At 44.1% G+C, this 16,745-nt stretch overlaps 1 protein-coding gene across 1 annotated transcript in view; it reads right to left on the bottom strand.

Moving 5' to 3' along the window:
• The window catches only part of THSD4 (thrombospondin type 1 domain containing 4), a 614,837-nt gene that overhangs the window by 522,434 nt on the left and 75,658 nt on the right, over window positions 1-16,745 (bottom strand). The window contains exon 3 of the mRNA XM_052646870.1: window positions 6,810-7,257. Coding sequence (XP_052502830.1) covers window positions 6,810-7,257 — 448 coding nt within the window. The remainder of the gene's footprint in view (window positions 1-6,809; window positions 7,258-16,745) is intronic.

The following is a 16,745-nucleotide window of genomic DNA, read 5'->3' as shown; positions in this document are numbered from 1 at the left end:
CAAACAACCACTTTGCCTTTTTGCATTTCTTCTTAGGGATGGTTTTGATCACCACCTCCTGTACAAGGCTACAAACTTCCGTCCCTAGTTCTTCAGGCACTGTCTACCAGATCTAATCCCTTGAATCTGTTTGTCACTTTCACTGTATAATCATAAGGGATTTGATTTCGGTCATACCTGAATGGTCTAGGGTTTTCCCTACTTTCTTCAATTTAAGTCTGAACTTGGCAATAAGAAGTTCATGATCTGAGCCACAGTCAGCTCCCAGTCTTGTTATTGTTAACTGTATAGAGCTTTTCCATCTTCAACTGCAAAGAATATAATCAATCTGATTTCCATATTGACCATCTGGTGATGTCCATGTGTAGAGTCATCTCTTGTGTTGTTGGAAGAGGGTGTTTCCTAAGACCAGTTCATTCTCTTGGCAAAACTCTGTTAGTACTTGTTGTTACATATTTATAAGCCTCCCTCTCCCACTGAACTTTGACTTGCTTAGGGTCAGAGCTTCCTCTAATTTCAGTGTCCCTGACCCCCAGTCAATGTCAGGGTTGTGCTCATGGACTCTAAGCAAAAATCCACAGCGGGGAGTGACTAGTGTAACAGTAGGGAGTGTTATACTCGCAGGCATCTACGCAGATGCCTGCTGTGAACTTTTATTCTTAAGTGACTAGCTTTATTTATTGATGATGTCTTTATTTGGCTGCACCATGTGGCGTATGGGAACTTAGTTCCCTGACCAGGGACTGAGCTCACACTCCCTGCAGTGATGCCCTCTCTGCAGTGGCAACATGGAGTCTTAACAACTGGACCACCAGGGAAGCCCCCAGAAATTCTTTATTCATACTGAAGTGTGTCAGCTTCACTTCCTCATACACATGTAGGCAAGGATAAAGAAAGTCTTCCTTATTTTTAAAGTCTACTTTCAGACATCATTAATGTTGCATTTATTACTGATACTGAAGTACTATTTCATCGAGGACATCTTACATGATCGGAACAATCCTAAAGACACACTACCATGTACGGTATGGCTTAACATTAAATATACACATCTGAGGGCATCAAGGCTTCACTGGCATGAAGTTACCTGTAGGCTGACTTCTGTCACTTTAAATATGACCCAAGGGTGAGTAGATTAAAACCACATCACAGCTGAAATGCTGGGTCTCTCAGCTTGTTTTATGGTTGGGCAAAGGAAAAGGCTTCCCTGGTGGCTCAGATGGTAAAGAATCTGCTGGTCAGTGCAGGAGACCCAGGTTTCACTCCTGGATTGGGAAGATAGCCTGGAGAAGGGAATGGCTCCACACTCCAGGATTCTTGCCTGGAGAATTCCATGGACAGAGGAGCCTGGAGGGCTACAGTTCATGGGGGTCACAAAGAGGTACACACGACTGAAAGGCTAACACTTTCACTTTCAAAAGGAAAGGACTTTCAACCACAAGTAAGTCAAAGGACAAAAAGGGATTCTGAGCAAGTCTGACCATTTCATCCACAATTCCATGACTGGGCACTTAGGAAATGGGACCTGTTCAGATATGTAAAACATCTTACTCCATCATCACCAGCCACATTTACTTATCCAGGTCCAGTCTTTTTTCCTGCTAACAGTGTGTCAGCACATGCCAAGCTTGAACCTGACCTTATCTGAACCTCACAACTCTGTGCAGTAGGTACAATTACTGTCCCCAGATCACAGATGGTCCTCAAAGAGTTAAGTAACTTGCCCAAGGAAACTCAGCTCCCAGCGTTGGAGCTGGGGTTTATATCCAGCTCAGATTTGCTCCCAAGCTCAGTAAGCCTTTAAGACTTAACCAATTAAGCCAGTTGATTAGAATTGCTTTCTGATTTTTTACTGTGTTTAAATGTTTCTCACCTGTCAATTTCATGTAAGAAAGACCAGCAAGACCATGTGATACTTCTGTATTCTGAGATGTTAAAGAATAAATTGCCCATTAAGACTGTGATTATCTGGGACTTCCCTGACCGTCCAGTGGCTGACGTCACACTTCCACTGCAAGGGGCACGGGTTTCATCCCTAGTTGGGGAACTAAGATGGTGATACCATGCACAGCACAGCAAGTAAGAAAGAAATGAAGAAAGGAAGAATAAAATAAAGAAAGTTAAGGAAAAAAAGAAACAAGAAAGACTGTGATTATTTATAGTGGATAAGAGGAGGCAAGAGGGCAAAAACATGAGTTTGCGCAAACTCCGGGAGGTAGTGAAGGACAGGGAAGCCTGGTGTGCTGCAGTCCATGGGGTCTCAAGGAGAGGGACACGACCCAGCCACTGAATAACAACAGAAGAGGAGGCAAGAGGTCAAAGAAGGGGAGTCCCTACCACCTGGCAGGCTCCGCAGTACCCGAGATCCTGACCCAGCCCCATGACTACGCTGTTTCCTTGATCTCAAATGCTCTCTCCCCTGTTTTGGCCATCCTTGAAAGCCCAGCTCAACTGTTCCCTTCCCCAACCCTGTGGCCTCCTGCCCTGTGCTCCTAGAGTTCTTCCCCTCATGAAGTGCTCCAGCACTGAGTGTAATGACTTACAAGTAGCTCATTCAGCACCTTCTCTGCTGTGTTGAAGGAGACATCATGACCAGTGATGAGACACTGTTTCGGAATTTGGACGCCTGCAAAACCATTTCCCTTAATTCAGACCACCTGCCAATCACATGACCTCCCAGCTCAGAACTGAGCCCTTTATGGTGAGAAGTCTCAGAAAGGGGGCATTCCATCAAGAGCTGGAGTGGGAGGGACTTCCCTGGGGAGGGGAGGCAGTGGTTAAGACTCTGTGCTTCCACGGCAAGGTGCACTGATTCAATCCCTGGTTGGGAAGCAAAGATCCCACATGCCCTGTGGTGCAGCCAAAAACATTTTTTTATTAAAAAATAAATAAAACAACTGGGGTGGGATACACTGGGCACTTAGTTAAAGGGATGAAGTTCTGAAATCAGTGGATATTTCCAACCAGCTCTGGGTTACTCTCCCTTCTTTTTCTTCTCCCAGATAATATCTGGGAGAGAACTCTAAATGTATGCATTATTTTTTAATCTTTGAAAGGACATAAGTGAAAGCCTGCACTCCCTGTTCACAGGGAATTATTCATACCACTGCCCTTCACCTCTTTCATTTTTGAGTAGGAAGACTTACATAATTGGGGGACACATGCCATCACCCCTTTTGGACATTGAGAAGGATACAAATACGTCTACATAAGGTCACTGAGGCTAAGATGCTGGAATTCATGGGTCCACATGGAGAATGCACAAATGAGACAGCACAGCAGGACTGAGACTGCTCTCAGAAAAGCCTGCTTGCAATGTCGGTCTTCGGCTGATGTTTGGGGACTTGGATTTCAGAAGGGTTCCCACCACTTCCTAAGTGGTAAGTGTGAGTCACTATGCTCCATCTATATTATACAAGCAATATATTTTATGCTAAGCCCCTGCTTTTCTTCTGGGAGCCTGGCACTTTGGTAAGTAGCAAGCAGAGGGTGCCTCTGAACTAGTCCCCGGTATCAACTATGGCCATGGAGTCTGTAATGAGCTTCCCTGGTAGATGATGCTTCACTCATGTAATAACTTACTGCTGAGGGAATGAAGAAGTACATCCTGTGTGACTCCACAGGGACAGGACTCTTAGAAGACTGAGCCTGCTTTCCTCTGGACTTGGCCCCATGCACTTTGCCTTTTGCTGACTTTCCCAGTAGCCTTTCATTGTCATAAATCATAACTGTACCTTCAAGTGTATGCTGAGTCCAGTGAGTCTTCCTACAAATCATTAGACCAAGGCATGGTTCTAGGAGCCAGTAACACAGGGAGTCTTAAAGTGTTCATGGGGCATAGCCCAAGTCACAAGAAGCCATGGGCTTAAAAAAAAGAAGATATGCATTTAGTTTGCCTCAACATCCTGGCTACTGTAAATAGTCCTGCAATGAACACTAGGACAGAGGAATGGATAAGGAAGATGTGTTGCATATATACAATGGAATATTACTCGGCCATAAAAAAGAACCAAACTGGGTCATTTGTAGAGACATGGACGGGTCTAAAGTCTGTCACACAGAGTGAAGTAAGTCAGAAAGAGAAAAACAAATAAAGTATATTAAAGCATATATGTGGAATCTAGAAAATGTACCAGAGAAGGCAATGGCACCCCACTCCAGTACTCTTGCCCGGAAAATCCCATGGATGGAGGAGCCTGGCGGGCTGCTGTCTATGGGATCGCAAGAGTCGGACACGACTGAAGCGACTTAGCAGTAGCAGCAGCAGAAAATGTCCAGATGAACCTATTTGCAGGGCAGGAATAGATGCAGGTGTCGAGAGGGACATGTGAACACCACAGGGGGAAGCGGGTGGGACGAATGGGGAGATGAGAACTGACACAGATGCGCTACCATGTGTAAAAGACATAGCTGGTGCGAAGCTGCTATAAAGCACAGGTGGCTCAGCTCGGTGCTCTGTGGTGACATAGATGGGTGGGTTGGGAGGGTGGTAGGGAGGTCCCGGAAGGAGAGGATATACATATACATATAGCTGATGCACTTCGTTGTACAGCAGAAACACAACATTGCAAAGCAACCATACCCCAATATTTTAAAAAGAAGATGTGTATTACTGTGACCTCTAAGGAAAGAAATCTCTCAATAAGGATAAGTAGGATGCCTAGAGAATCCCAGGGACGGGGGAGCCTGGTGGGCTGCCGTCTATGGGGTCGCACAGAGTCGGACACGACTGAAGCGACTTAGCAGCAGCAGCAGCAGGATGTGGCTTGGGGTGATGGGGTGCAAAGCGTTACAGTGAAAAGAAGGGATTTAAACCTGTCAATCCTTTGTCAACATTTACTTCTTTGTCTAAGAAGATGTGTGAGACACTGCTTTACCTTTTTGCAAAATGATGCAGACATCATGAATTCACAAGAATTAAAAAAAAAAAATCATTGCAATTCAGTCTCCTCAGTAGTGGAGTTATCCAGCACCAGAAGAAACCACAGCTTCTACATAGGCAAACACAGCCCTGCTGTTGGCAGCACAGGCCTGGAAAAAAGTGCATGCTTCAAAAACAGAGGTTAAATGAAAGAAATGCTAAGTACATATCAGGTCTGTTTGAGCGTCCGAAGGGTGCGCTAAGTTGCTTTGGTCACATCCAGTTCTTTTTGACCCCATGGACTGTAGCCCACCAGGCTCCTCTGTTCGTGGCATTCTCCAGGCAAGAATACTGGAGTGGGTTGCTATGCCCTCCTCCAGGGGATCCTCCCGACCCAGGGATCGAACCACGTCTCTCACTTCTCCTGCTTTAGCACTAACACCACCTGGGAAGCTGATATATGCTAAATGCCTTCTCTCTTTTCCTTCTCTTTGTGGATTACTTGGTCCTCAAAATTAAGACACATACTAGGCAATGGGAGAGTGTATTCTACATTAGAAATTAATCCATTTCATTTTTAAAAGAATTGCAATGGATATTCAAGAACAGGGACCATGTCTTATGATGAGCACAAGTATTTTTTTGTTTTGTTTACAAAGCACTTTCTTAATATCACCTCTTTTGATCCTCATAACAACTCTGTGAGGTAGATAATATGACTTTTCTTCTATCTTCCATGGAGCCTCATTCATTACAAGACAAGCAATGATGCTCAATTAAGACTTACTGGTTGACTGATTAGTAATGGCTTTAGGAAAAATATTGCTCTAAAAAATCAATAATTCCTGAAGTCTGTCAGTGGAAGAACATGCTGAAAAGAAATCCAGGCATTCAGAGGAATTATTGAAATCACAAATTAAGTCATTTCTATGGACTCTGTGGCAGGAAATATATTTTTAATGAGGAAATTGAAGCTAATATATAACAGCTGTCCTGTTACCCAGTAAAACTATTAAGGCAGATTAAATAATTAATGAGAAATATAGCAACTTGGAAATTTAACCTTTAAGGATTCTCTTATTTCTTTCTCTTTTATATCGAGTTGGCCAAAAAGTTCTTTCAGGCTTTTCTGTAAGATGGAAAAACCCAAAGAACTTTTTGGCCAACTCAGTATAAAGTCTTTAAACTGATATTGGTTTCCCAGGTGGCTCAGTGGTTAAAATAAAAAAAAAAAAAGATCCTCCTGCCAATGCAGAAGATGCAGGGGACAAAGGTTCGAGCCCTGGGTCAGGAAGGCCCTCTGGAAGAGAAAATGGCAACCCACTGTAGTGTTCTTGCCTGGAAAATTCCATAGACAGAGGAGCCTGGTGAGTCCACGGGGTCTAAAGAGTTGGACACGACTGAGTGAGCACAGCACACAAACTGATTTTTTTTTTTTAATCATATTTGGTCATCTTGTGTAGCTTCCATTTATAATTTGCTTTGCTGTAGAGTCATCAGCTATGGAATCCAGCAATTTTTCACTGTCAGACTTTTTCAGGGAGCCGCCAGGAAACTTACTGGATGACACTCATGCTGGTCAAACCCCCCCAAACTCCCCCATCTTTGGCACCACCATTGGTTGCCCTAAATTAGCTAAACTGCACCTGACTCACAGGCCAAAAAGCAAAGAAGAAATAGTTTTTATATAAAGCCACTGAGAATGTGGAAGTAGCTTGATCAGCAATAGTGATCATCAATAAATGACTCAAGAAGTTATCCATAAGTTACTAAAGTAATAACCTTAGAAAAGTATATGGGAGAACACATGAAAAGGAATGAGAGGAAGGGAGCATTCACATGGTCTAAAAAACCATGCCCTTGCTGTCTTCTGCCATGTGTACTGCCGACCAGCAGAAAGATGAGTAGCAGCTGTTTCCAGGGCCAGTCTCGGGCGGTATGTACTCACGTTCGTGTTGCACAGCTTGTACTGCCGGTAGGCCCCGATGCAGGAGATGGCTGTAGATCTGGTGGGCTGGGAGAAGCTCTGAGCTGCCCTGGGGGCCCCCAGCCCAGGGCTGCTGCTTGCTTCTGGGCTGTGGAAGAGACTGGAGGCTGCAGGGAAGCCTTGGTCATGGGTCAAAGGCAGCTGGTAGACAGAGCCCTCTGAGGCTTGCAGTCCAGAACGCGGGCCACTGTCACTCTGGTACAGAGGTCCATGCTGGGGGCGCTGGTGAGCTGAAGGGTGGTAGTCATGGCTAGAGCCAGATGCCCCCTGGGACCTGGAATTCCGGGATGAGGGCCTCTGTCGCCGAAGCCTCTGCGGTGGGTGTGCAGAGTCTGTCTGCAATGGTAAGATGTATGGGGCTTTCCCATAACCATACTTGCCAGGGCCGATGGGACCTCGGGTCCTGCTCCTAAAGAGAAACACAAGAGAGGATTTTCATGTTACCCAGAACCTATGGTCCATGGGAGAGGGGACTGGGTAGGAACAGAAGCCTGAGAGAAAGCCTATGGTGGAACAGAGAGGCAGCAGGAGGGCTTTCCAGGGGAAGGGTTAGGCCAAAACAGAGGCTTTACAGAGGCTGGAACGCAGAATGAAAGTGAGAATCAACAGTGGGTGATGTGACTGGTAGAAAATGAGGTTAGAACAGTAAGCTGTGGCTAGTATGTGACTTATGTCAGGGAGTTTGGGTGTTTTGTAGTTTGTAGGGAGCCACCGAAGGTTTTTTAATTTTTATTGGACTACAACTGATTCACAATGTTGTATTAGTTTCAAGTGTACAGCAGAGTGAGTCAGTCATACACATACATGCTGCTGCTGCTAAGTCGCTTCAGTCGTGTCCAACTCCGTGCGACCCCACAGACGGCAGCCCACCAGGCTCCCCCATGCCTGGGATTCTCCAGGCAAGAACACTGGAGTGGGTTGCCATTTCCTTCTCCAATGCATGAAAGTGAAAAGTGAAAGTGAAGTCGCTCCGTCGTGTCTGACTCTTAGCGACCCCACGGACTGCAGCCTACCAGGCTCCTCCGCCTATGGGGTTTTCCAGGCAAGAGTACTGGAGTCGGGTGCCATCGCCTTCTCTGATACATATACAAATATCCATTCTTTTAGATTCATTTCCCATATAGGCCATTACAGAGTATTGAGTAGAGTTCCCTATGCTATACAGTAGGTTCTTATTATTAATGGTTATCTATTTTATATATAGTATTTGAGAAGAATAAAGAGAAAATTATCATTTCAGCCATAGTGACATCCTGTTCACTTTTTCCCCCCAATAATAGTTAGTGGGTTTTTTTTTCTCACTCAACTTTACTAATATTTCAGACCCTGTTTCCATGACCATTCATGTCCAAATAGCTTTTGCAGGAAAGAGGAACTTAGCTAAGCAACCAAAGACTAATGCAGTCCTGAGTCTTGACTTTCCCTGGGTCAAACTCAATCCCTGAAGAAACTTCAGGAGTTTGAGCAACTGGCTACTCCATCATTTAAGTCAACTCACAAGGAATAATGGGTAAAGGGCCATGTTCACATTCATACAGATCTTTAGGTTTTGCTAAGATCAGTTGCCCTGTGGGATCTTATGACAATTATGTAAACAGAGGTTCCCCCCACCCCGTCAGGGAGAAAAAAATTCCCTGATTTATAGCTTCTGTCCATTTCCATGGTGCAAATACTCCCGCCGTGGCCAACTAATGTGAAGACACAATCAGCTGGAGCAACCAGGGCAAAACCAGCTCTCGCACACCACTGCATGCAAATTTATTGCACAACCACTGTTTTCAAAACAGAGCTAGGAATGAGGAAGAAATATAAAAGTGAATCCCATGGGGTACCCAAGACCCCAACCATACAACTGAAAGTAACCAGAACATAACACAAGGTGGGAAACAGCCTTGGAAGCAATACAACAAGCAGCACACTGGCAATCTGAGGCAAGAGGGAGAACTTCTATCTGGGTGATCTCAGGGGGTTTCATCATCACGGATCTGAGAGCTGGGATGCAAGGTTCCAATACTCTGTGGAAGGATTTAAGTAAGTCACATAACTCTTACTTATTTGTAAAATGACTGAGCTGGATTAAATAACTATGAGGGTTGTTCCAGCTCTAAAAGTATATGCTTCCATAATAATTAATTCTACATTTATGTAAAACTGGAAATGTGCCCAAGGGTTCCTACAGGATGGCCCCGTTAAAATAAGCACATTAAAATAGCAATCAAGGTGAAACATTAATTTCTGCCCTCTTGAAGAATTCTTTCTTCACTCTACAGAACCACTGAATATAAAATTTAACAGACCACAACTAATTATTAACATCTTTATCACAAATTGCACCTTCATTCTTAGCTGATATGATTTTGAATTAAACTGTGCTGGTGTTTATTTTGCCTTTAGGCATTTCTCAATTAATCTTGGCAACACTTAGGACTCTATTAATGATGGGGGTTTCAGAATGCTGCTTTAAGAGATGCAATTAAGAAGTTAGTCATATATATATGTGTGTGTGTATATATATGTTGGATGTAATTTGCTTTTTTCTTCTTGTAGCAGGCCAGGTAAAATGAATAACATCATGCAAAAGTAAAGGAAAGAATTTTTCTGTGTGTGTGTCGTTTTTTTTTTTTAAAGATCTGAAAGCCTAATAGAAATTCTAGCTTCAAAGTACAGGTGGAAACCCCAACAGAAGGTAATAGAGATATAAACATATATGGAGTGATGCTTCTCAAATTTGAATGGGCACAAAAATCTTGTTGGGAGGCATATTCTGACTCAGTAGGTTGGGGAAGGGGCAGGATTCTTCATGTTGAGAGGGTAACAGGCAGGAAGGCCAGGGGTTTCCCAACGGAGGAAATAGCCTGCAAGGGTCAGACATTTTTATCTCTCTTAAGCGGCAGGAAGAAACAAACTAGGGATATTTTTTCCTTCTCTATACAAATTTAAAAAGGGGGTTTCTCTTAAAATACTGTGTTAACATAATGACACCTGGTTTCACCTGAAGTTAACCAATGCCTTTTTCTTATGGAAATGTTTATCTTAAGCTATGCTAATGTACTATGCATTCACCCCAAACTCTGTCTTCAAGTTGGTTCCACCTCTTGACTCAGAACCGACTTGACAAACCAGTATGTTATACTCAGATATTGTTCCCCTAATCTATGTAAATGAAACTATTTGTATGGTGATCTGCCCTTCTTCAAGATTCAAGTTAATCATTGTATGGCCCAGGATGAACCATTTGGTGCCAAGATTATCCCAAAATGCATCTTATGGGTGAGGGGCCTGGTGCCATTCTGAGTTTTAAGACATTCCTTTCTTTCATTAACAGATGCTAGTGACTATATAACATCCAGCTGAAGACTAGCAGGGGGGTACTCTTTCTGTCCCCTTCTGATGGCTATGTCAGAAGCTTTCTCTATCTCCTTTATACTTTAATAAAACTTTATTACACAAAAGCTCTGAGCGATCAAGCCTCGTCTCTGGCCTCGAATTTAAATTCCTCTCCTCCGGGGGCCAAGAATCCCGACATCTTTGCATGATTCAACAACAACCTTTCAATGTCTAGCAAGTTCCCAGGTGATAATGGTGATGCTGGCGTCCATAGACCCACTACTTTGACAAAGTCACAGAATAGAACTGAAATTCCAAGCAAAAGAGTGAGAATTCAACAACATTTGTCAGGTTTAATGGAGAAAGATAGCTATAAAATTGTTTCAAAAACCTCTTAGCCTGTGACACAGACAAAAATTCTGCTGGTTTGAGCCAGGATGCACTGCTGTAGCTCCATCAGTGAGAGGTGCTGAACCCAGATGGACTTGACCTTGCTCTTGGGAAGTCCAGGAGGCAGAGGGAGAACCTACAGTTGGCCAGTGACTTGTGTAAGCATCTTTTCAAAGGCTGCTCATCACCCCAGAGGGGGTAACATATACATGTGCAAATGTATATTTTTATATTCACAGTGCCTCATGGGAGGCTCTGCCAAGAACCATTCAAAACCTACCGAAACAGCGACATCATTGGAAGGAGGATGATTCAGAAACGAACGACCAGTTAACTCTGATAAACAGACTACAGAGGATGAGCAGCCAATTAGAGAGTGCTTGTGAGAGATATGATTTCTGAATTCTTGACTCAGAACACTTGGACAAGCAGCAGATTCATCCCCACTTGGCCAGGACAATGTGTGTTTTCCTTACAGCCGGTCAGAGCTAATAATCCTGATGGTTCAGAATGGCCTCTTCCCCACAGGACAGAGTCCATCTGGCCACTTGCAAGGGTAGATTTATGCAGAGTTGGGATAATAAGCACAGATGTGGCCGAGGGGATCTGTGTAGCTGGTTAACCCTTCCAGGGGTGCATGTGGTAGGTGCCTGGGAGCTGTTAGGGTGATCAGTTTTGCTTAATCTCCCCATCACCCGGCTCTGGGATTTTTTCCATTTGTCAAAGTCCTAGCTAACTTTGGAAAGTTAGGTCTTGAAAAAGTAACAGAAAAAGCCTGACTTGAAAGTCAAGGACATTGATGTTTGTATAGCAGAGTGGTTAGACTTGGACTTTGAAGCCAGGTTTCCTGGGTTTGAACCCCAGCTCTGCCACCTGCTAATTATGCAATTTGGTTGGGTCACTAGTCCTTTTGGAGATGCTCACTGGGTCATTTGCAGGGATGCGGATGAACCTAGAGAATGTCATACAGACTGAAGTAAGTTAGAAAGAGAAAAATATTGTTTATTAATGCATATATGTGGAATCTAGAAAAATGGTATAGATAAACCTGTTTACAAGGTAGAAATAGAGACACAGACATAGAGAACAAATAGATAGATACCAAGGGGGAAGAAGGGGGCAAGAACAGGGAGACTGAGATTGACATGAATACACTACTATGTATAAAATAGACAACTAATGAGAATCTACTGCATAGCACAGGGAAATCGACTGAGTGCTCTGTGGTGAACTAAACAGGAAAGAAATCCAAAAAGAGAGGGGATATATGTATGTTGCTGCTGCTGCTGCTAAGTTGCTTCAGTCGTGTCCAATTCTGTGCGACCCCATAGACGGTAGCCCACCAGGCTCCCCTGTCCCTGGGATTCTCCAGGCAAGAACACTGGAGTGGGTTGCCATTTCCTCCTCCAATGCATGAAAGTGAAAAGTGAAAGTGAAGTTGCTCAGTCGTGTCTGACTCTTAGCGACCCCATGGACTGCAGCCTACCAGGCTCCTCCATCCATGGGATTTTCCAGGCAAGGGTACTGGAGTGGGGTGTCATTGCCTTCTCTATGTATAGCTGATTGACTTCACTGTACAGCAGAAACTAACAGAACATTATAAAGCAACAATACTTCAAATTAATAAAAAAAAGAGATAGTCACTCTCAGCATTGTGATGTCCCCTTAAACGTTGCATCTCAGATCCAGCCCTGGCCCTGCATACATTAATAAATAAAGATGACAATAGTGCCTTGCTTCCAGGTTGTCGTAAAACATAAACAACTTAAGTGCAAAGGATTTAAACAATGCCTGACACACAGCATGTTTCGTATAAATATTTGCTTTTTAAAAAAATGTTCAAGCTTGGCCATTTACCAGCTCTCCAAACTTGGACAAAAAGCACACCCTCTATGTTCTTACCTAGAAAATGAGAGCTATAGCCAGTAGGCTGGTTATAATAAAAGGAACAAATAATAACAAGTGTTGGAGGGGATGCAGAGAAACCGGAACCCTCAGACATTCCTGGTGGGAAGGTAAAATGGTGCAGTCATTTGGAAAACTACCCGGAAGTTCCTCAAAAGTTGCATGGAGTATTTCCATGTGACCCAGCAATTCCAATCCTCCTAGGTATATACCCCAGGGAAATGGAGACGTATGTCTGTGCAAAGACCTGTACTGAATCTTGTACATGAATGTTCATAACAGCTCTGTTCATGATGGCCAAGACATGGAAACCACCCAAATGCCTATCACCTGATGAATGGATAAACAAAACATAGTATATCCATACATTGGATTATTACTCAGCCATAAAACAGATAAAGCACTGATACAAACTACAACACTGATGAACCTCAACAATATTCTCAGTGAAAAAAGCCAGGCACAAAAGGCTACATATTGCATGATTCCATTTATACGAAATGTCCAGAACAAGCAAATTCATAGAGACAGACAGAAAGCAGATTATTGCTTACTAGGGGAGACTAGGCAGCAACTGCTAAAGGGTATGGGTTTCTTTTGGGGATGATGGAAATGTTCTGTAATCAGAGAGTGGTGACTATTGCACAACCTTGTGAATATACTAAAAATCACTGAATTATACACTGTAAATGGTGAATTTTATGGTACATTAATTATCTCAATACAACTGTCATTTTTTTTAATGAGATCATGAATAATTCCCAGCTTATCTACTTACGAAGATGTAAAGATCAAATTGAGGTTACCAATAGGAATGCATGTTTTGAATCTGAAAGCAGTTTTTATCATTCATTTTCCATCACTTGTTTCAACAACCTTTAACAAACTTCTATTGATCTATGAGCTTCATGTGTGATATTTTTTCCTGCTTGTTCACATTTCCAAGCCTGACAACATGAGTAAATGCAGAGCCTCCCTCCCCAACAATGGTAAGAACATGACAGCAAGGGTTCTGGCCTCAGTTCTTCCAACGACCTTCTATGGGCGTCTGGGGAAACTGTTGTTTCTTGAGAAAATGGCTACAAACAGCATTTTGGAAAGAGTAACAAACACATAAAACATGTTCCCTACAACCGGCTGGCTGTCACCCAGGGGCTCATTAAGTGTGATGCTGTCCAGCTTGGTGATGTTAATCCTGACCAATCAGTGTGATGATTCAAGCAAAGACGCCACATCTAGCTCCCTCTTCCCAGCTCAACATGAACCCTGAAGTGTGTCATCTATGACCACCACCTGAACTGACAACACCCACATGTCTACTTCCTGCCCAGACCCCTCTTTTGAGCATCAGTTCCATCGACCTAACTAACCTCTGGACTAGCACTGCTTCTCACCTGGGGTGTACATGCAGAATAACTGAGGATCTTGTCAAAATACAGCTTCTGATTTAGGAGGTCAGCCGGTGGGGGTCTGATTCTGCACTTGTAACCACGTCCCAGCTGACATTGATGCTGTGGGTCCCTGGACTATACTTTAATTGCTCTAGACATTCCCTCAGACATCTCAAACTCCACACATTCAAGCCCAAATTCATCATCTTCACCCCACACGACAAAAGTGTTCTCTTTCTAGCTCTTCCTATACTCTCCTTCTTCTCAGTAGTTTTCCAGCTTGAGCAAGCATCAGAATCACTTGGAAGTCTTACCTAATCGGACCACTGAATCCTGCCTACAAAGAGTATGATTCAGGAGATTTGGGTGGGGTCTGAGAATCGGCCTTTCTTACAAGTCCCCAAGGGATGCTGATGCTGGTCTGTGGGCCAAACTGCTCTGTTTTACCTCCAAGTACCGCACCATCCCCAGGTCCAAACCCGACCCAAGCCTCCACTCCATAGAATCCGTGTCCTTCTCTTTTGTCCTTCCACTGAGCCCCATGTAACTGTCACAGCCCTGATGTCAGCTCGGTCTTCTATTCTCCTCAACCCTGTGATTCTAAGTTCAAACTCTTCAGCTCGGCCACCGAGCCTGCACAGCGAAGCTCCTATCACATGTCCTGTCACAGCCTGGCACTAAAGAGACCTCCCCCACCCCACTCCTTGGAGTTTCCCAACAGAACAACCCAATTTATTTCTCCATGCTCTGGCTACGCTGCTTTCTCCTCTAGGCTGCCTTCCCCCCCATTTTCTGCAACAACCAGCTAGTCACCCTTCAGGACTTAGCTGAGCATTAATTCCTCCATGAAGCTCTTCTGGGTCCAAACCCCACCCCTCCACTCCCTAGAATCAATGTTCATCTCTTCTGTCCTTTCATCAGACCCCATGTAACTGTCACAGCAAAATAACCTTTTATTGTACCAATTTCTTTAGACTGCCTTAGTTTAACAGACTGTAGGCTCCTTCAGAGGAGGGTATATGTCCTATTTGTCTCATATCTCTAGATCCTAGTACAACGGTCGGCATAGAGCAGGTATTCAACAACTGTTGAAAAACTGAAATAACAAATGAATGAATGGCTCCAACCATGCCTGCCAAAGCAAGAACCCTTCTTACTGAAACAAAGTGTGAAAGTGTTAGTTGCTCAGTCGTGTCCGACTCTTTGCAACCTCATGGACTGTAGCCCACCAGGCTCCTCTGTCCATGGAATTCTCCAGGCAAGAATACTAGAGTGGATTTCCATGCCCTCCTCCAGGGGAACTTCCTGACCCAGGGATTAAATGCACGGATTCAAACCCAGGGATTGAATCTGCATTGCAGGCAGATTCTTTACCATCTGAGCCACCAGGGAAGCCCCCGCCTTCCCATTACTATCCATGTTTAATTGCCAGTACATGAAATATCCCTCTGTGTAGGAATAAAATCTCATCTATTAAGCGAGACCATTCCTGGTATCAAACACCTGGAGAAGAAACACGTCCTTAGAATGAAACAGAGGATCCAACAGAGGCTGGGACTCAGCTTTATTCTCAAAAGGAGGGAAGAACTAAGAGGTCACGGTGCTCCATGCAAGCCTGTCAGAGCTTGAGAGCCACCCAGGAGAGGCTGTCTGTCAGCTGCTTGCGGATACAGGATGGCATTCCATCTATTGTCTCAGTTCCCAGTATGGAGTAGAACGGGCACAGAGAGAACCCTGCCTTCTGGAAGCCAGGCTGTTTGTAGTTCTTACACTCTTCATGTTTATTTCCCTTCGAGCTTTGGGCTCAGTCAGGTCTCTGCAAGAGGCCTGGCCTCTCTCAGCTGTGCTAACATGAACCACACATTGGCCCCAGCATCCAACAGAGCAGCAGCCCTTGGGACCAGCCTGGTGGGGTCCCCAGGAGCCTGCGTCTGCCAGCCGGGGGCTGGGCAGTGAGGCTGGTGTCCCTGCTCAATTGAAAAGTCTCCTTGTATGCCTTCAGCTCAGAGGTTCCCGTTTTCACAGCATTTAAAGAGGCGCATTCCTTGAAGCAAGCCACCTGAGTTGTTAGGTAAACAGAAGTCAATCCTTCCATAGCAAAGATGGGAAGGAGGCTTGGGAGACAGGATATTACTGGAGATGTTCACAGAACCAAGGGTGGGTGGAAGTTCCTGTACTAGATGCCGTTGAGAAAAATCTAAGATCTTTTTAAATCTTAATGTATCTAATGAGTAATCTCCATATGATTTAAAGGGATCCATTATGCCACATTTGCACGCTGCACTGTTTTTACATATCAAAACTAAATTCTTCCCAAGCTAATGTTTGGGTGCAAATTTCCCTGGCCAGTCTTAGCACCAAAGACAGGTCTGAGGATATGAGAGGCTAAAATCAGTCTCCTAGTTACAGATGCAGAGAAGAAAGGAAGATGTGAGTCACAACTATTATCAAGTGAAATGCTTTCCCCAAAATCCATCGGTTTGATTTTTTTTTAATTGAAGGATAGTTGATTTACCATGTTGTGTCAGTTTCTGGTGTACAGCAAAGTAATAGACATATATTCATACATACATACATTGGCCTTCCCTGGTGGCCTCAGACGGTAAAGAATTTGCCTGCCAATGCAGGAGACATGGGTTCGATCCCTGGGTCAGGAAGATCCCTTGGAGAAGGAAATGGCGACCCACTACAGCATTCTTGCCTGGAAAATTTCATGGACAGAGGAGACTGGCGGATTACAGACCACGGGGTTCCAAAGAGTGGGACACAACTGAGCACACACACACACGTGTGTGTGTGTGTGTATTTCTTTTCTTTTTGATATTCTTTTCCATTATAGGTTTATTATAAGATACTGACTATAGTTCCCTGTGCTATACAGTAG

Source organism: Budorcas taxicolor, chromosome 10 (genome assembly GCF_023091745.1).
Source record: "Budorcas taxicolor isolate Tak-1 chromosome 10, Takin1.1, whole genome shotgun sequence".
NCBI lineage: Eukaryota > Metazoa > Chordata > Mammalia > Artiodactyla > Bovidae > Budorcas > Budorcas taxicolor.
The sequence above is the reverse complement of the archived record's forward strand: the minus strand, read 5'-3'. Positions and strand labels throughout refer to the sequence as shown.